The sequence below is a fragment of the Trematomus bernacchii genome, unplaced genomic scaffold (genome assembly GCF_902827165.1).
Source record: "Trematomus bernacchii unplaced genomic scaffold, fTreBer1.1, whole genome shotgun sequence".
Classification (NCBI taxonomy): domain Eukaryota; kingdom Metazoa; phylum Chordata; class Actinopteri; order Perciformes; family Nototheniidae; genus Trematomus; species Trematomus bernacchii.
In genome coordinates this window covers 492,926-496,982 of record NW_022987648.1, presented here as the reverse complement: position 1 = coordinate 496,982, position 4,057 = coordinate 492,926, and the positions used below count along the sequence as shown (strand labels likewise).

The window sequence follows — 4,057 nt, the reverse complement described above, 5'->3', positions numbered from 1 at the left end:
CTCACGAGCTTTCACTCGCAGGAATTTAAAATAAATATTATTGATGAATGTAAACTCTGCCGACTTCCTTTGTGTATTTATTCGTCTCACAGCATTATTATGGGCCGTATAAACTGAGGCTGCAGGACTGAGGAGATGATATAGGTCAGGATTCCCACTCTCCGAAAATGAATTACATTTCTCCTAAATAGGCCTACTTCGATTTCATACATTTTATTTGCACTGTTTACGCTTCAGGTATGGTTCGTCGAAATATCGTTGGTCTATTCAATATTTATCTTGCTCTAGAAATTATGTACTGTAAATACTTTTCATCAACAAATAATATAAAAGTTAATTGTAATAAAGGGTCTCATTAAGATTGTCCAGATCTCAATTCTCTTTAAAAACAAAACAGAATGACCCGGATGTTCACCGACACAATGCAGTGCGCTCAATACACAAGGGACATAAAGCCAGGGGGGGGGGGCAGCCCGGAGACATCAGCCCATCGGTGAGGGGGGGCATGTTGCTTCTTTTTTATTGTTTGCGTGTGTCCACCAGGCTTCGTTGCCAATAAAATCTTTGGTTTTGCGGGGGCAGCTCCAGAGTCCGCGGTGTGTTCAGGTGCATGAGAGGAGCCCCCAATCATTAAATTAGGAATATCTATTTACAGAGTACAGGGGGGGGGGGGGGGTCAGTCGCTGTCCTCCTTGTCCTCCTGGATGGTGGTGGTGGAATGGTTGTACAGTCCCTGAGCCATCAGCTGCAGCGCGAGCCCGTTCTTGAAGCCGCTGGCCTTCTTGATTTTGGCCCGTTTGTTCTGGAACCAGATCTTGATCTGGGACTCGTTGAGGCCGAGCTCCTGCGCGAGGGCCTGCCGCCGCTGCTCCGTGATGTACCGGTTCACCTGGAACTCCGTCTTCAGCCGCTGCAGCTGCTCCGCGGTGAAGGCCGTGCGCGGCCGCTTGTCCTCTTTGTCGCTTTTCGACTTTTTCAGTTTCCGTGTCCTTGGGCCTGCAGTAAGGGCGAAAGGAGAGAGAACGGAAACATAAATATTCAGCGCACATGGAGGACAAAGATCATGGGAAACAAATAGTTGGAAAAATGTGAGTCTGGACAGATTTTACATCAGCTGTTTACTCGCTGTTTCTGTACCATCACGTATTGGAAAAGTCATCGTTATGGTTGTTCAAGTTAATAGCTTATTGTATACACAATAACAATTATTATAATATTGTCCCATCACATGGTCATAATCTATAACGTCTCGGTAAATCGCAAAAGGCATACGAACAATGGATATTAAGAATAACAACAAGAAGAAGATAATAATAATAATAATAATAATAATAATAATAATAATAATAATAATAATAATAATAATAATGATAATAATATTAATAATAATAATAATAAATAACTGCCTTAGGTGGGATTTACTTCAACATAAAATACAACATCTCGTAGCAAACACAACAGCTATATGAAGTATAATAATAATAGCCTAATAATAATAATAACGAAATATATGTGTTGTGGTTTCTTCCAATAGATGCAGGCTGTGTAATACACGAAGCACACAAGAATAGCCGCCACACAATTATAAAATTATGTTCCTGCCGGCATATGAACACAAATAGACTGAATGGTTACATATTACTGCCTATTCGTAGACTAATTTATCATTTAAAAACATTAATATGGTAAAAAATATTGCAAAGGATAGAAACTGAGTATATTCATATTCTCCAGACTTAAAATGAATAAAGATGCTATATTACAGAGATTTAGTAAACTGCAGTTGTTTGGCGGCACAGCACTCACACTGCTGGCATCAGGTCTGAATCAAATATGGAGCTGTTCTTGTTTTGTTTAACACATACATTAATATGTAGACTTGATATGTTGTCTTCTTTTCGAACTAGTTGACAATACAAAAATAATATCATACCATCATATTATAACACTATGTCCAGAGTGTAATACGGGCTTCATAAATAAAGGTTTTTTAGGAGAAAGCCTTATGAGCTCAGTGTGTTTCACACTCTCTGCAGGCAGGCCTATGCGTGGGTGTGTGTGTGTGTGTGTGTGTGTGTGTGTGTGTGTGTGTGTGTGTGTGAAATTTAAAGTGATGTCAGCTAAAGTCAGACCCAAATCCAACAGGCAGTTAATGGATTCAAAATGTCTCCTGCAGACATTATTTACCTTTAATTCCATTGTGTTTGATCCCTGCATGCTTACCTCGCAGCAGTTCAGTGAGCGCACAATAACTATCCTGTCTAATGATGACTGCACGTGTCACAGCGCACGAGCTGCCACAGTCATAATGTTATCAGATCAAGCCCTGATAAATGTCCCTGCATGTACTTGTATCTAAAAGAGGAAAGATATTTAATAAATCAGAACACCGAATAACATACATTTATCTTTGTGCATATTACAAATCCCAGCTGCGTGTTTTTATTTTGTTATTTGAGACTTACGAAACATAAACAATATCTAAAGGTTAGTTATTATTAGTTTTGTTTTGTTTACATACATACATTTTATCGTTTAAAATACCAGAACAGAAAGGCACAGAGAAAGCGGAAAAAACAAGAACGTTTACGTTGATTTCATGTTGTGGCCTAAATGTAAAACACCCAGGCTATGTTACTGTTGTTGTTAATAGGCTAATTAAATGCAATATAACAGTATGGATGTTTTATTGACTGCTTGTTCCAATGAGGGGACATTAAAATAAACATGTGAAATATAAACTATATATTTTTTTGTTTGCATTGAACCCTGTTGGCGGAATGATAGAGCTTTTATTAGCTAACACACGACAGACCCGGACTTTTAATAGTTAAAAGATTCAGAAATAAACTATTCTAAGAAATCAAAAGGAGGTCCTTCTATCCTGACAACACCAGTGTTACAAAATACATTTTCTATTAAAAACACCTGCCTATGTTTGACACAAAATGTATTTTAGGTTATAAAGATATAATAATAAAAACATGTCAGCTAACTCACAAGAGTGTGATCTCCATTTCTAAAAACATTATTTCCCGCTTACTTTCTCAAAAAATAACTAATCTTGTTTTGTTGAATGAAAACTGCTACATGTAGCCTAGGATAAATGTAAATGTTTCTGTCAGATAAAAATGAACGGGATTTATGAATTCCTCCATTATTAAACGAAATGCACGCTCGGAGAATTTCCTTCATGAAACTATTGCCTTACCAGATGAGGGCCTGTCCGAGTACCGGGTGCAGTAGACCCACGCCGGCCACAGCAGCGGCTGGGTCTCCGGTGTGGACCCCCCAGAACCGCTCAGCACCACTACCGAAGAGGACGTGTCCCCCCCGGTCCCACCGCCAGTTCTCTCCTCGGCTTTCAGGCCGCTGCTCCCGGTGGAGGAGGTTGCGGTTCCTCCGCTGATGCCGCCGTTACTCTTTTTGGGACTCGCCAAAGAGGTGGAGGAGGCGGATGACGAGGTGCTGTCACTGCTGCAGTTGGAGTCCTGGCACGGCGTCCCGGGTAGGCTCGGCCTGCTGACCGCCGGGTGGACGCGCTCCCGGCCGGAGCTCTGCGCCCTCTCCCGCGGGCCCAGGCCGTGCTCCTTCCTGCAGCCGAAGTCCGGCCGCAAAATGTTGTCGATGAAAAAGTTGGTGGTTCTGTGGGCCTGCTGGGCCACCTGCAGAGGTAGCATGGGCGGCGAAGGCAGGCTGGGATCCGGGGAGACGCTCTCTCCCTCACTGCTGTCCGAGCTGCTCGGGTCCCGCTGCTCCTCCATCGCTGCTTCTCTGAAGAACGTGGCTGTTCCCTCAATCCACTCCCACTGCACGGGCCTTTGTTTTTATCCACAATATGACAACAGGAATCACTAAAACATAGTTGCGTTCTTTTAGAAATATTGGTTGATGTAATTAGGAGCAAACTGTGGACATCCTGTTTGCGTAAATGCGCTCCGGCGCGTCATTGTCGGCGGCTCACGGTGAGACTGCTATAGCTGCTCGTGCACACTGCTCCACGCACAGAGATATGCACCGCTGTATGACAGTCGGATCTTCACAAAGTCCACACATC

At 42.6% G+C, this 4,057-nt stretch overlaps 1 protein-coding gene across 1 annotated transcript; it reads right to left on the bottom strand.

Annotated features, from left to right (window-relative positions):
• Positions 1 to 408: 408 nt before the first annotated feature.
• LOC117485913 (homeobox protein engrailed-1-B-like) lies at positions 409 to 3,764 on the bottom strand. The gene is made up of 2 exons (XM_034134620.1): positions 3,212 to 3,764; positions 409 to 996 (listed from the first exon to the last, which is right to left on the bottom strand). The coding sequence occupies exons 1-2, from the start codon at positions 3,762 to 3,764 to the stop codon at positions 677 to 679; spliced, it is 873 nt and encodes a 290-aa protein (XP_033990511.1). The 3' UTR covers positions 409 to 676.
• Positions 3,765 to 4,057: the final 293 nt, after the last annotated feature.

Coding starts and splice junctions, on each gene's coding strand:
- LOC117485913 (XM_034134620.1), bottom strand. CDS start 3,764: ATGGAGGAGCAGCGGGACCCGAGCAGCTCGGACAGCAGTGAGGGAGAG. Junction 997..3,211: donor CTCGGACAGGCCCTCATCTG/GTAAGGCAATAG, acceptor CCCTTACTGCAG/GCCCAAGGACACGGAAACTG.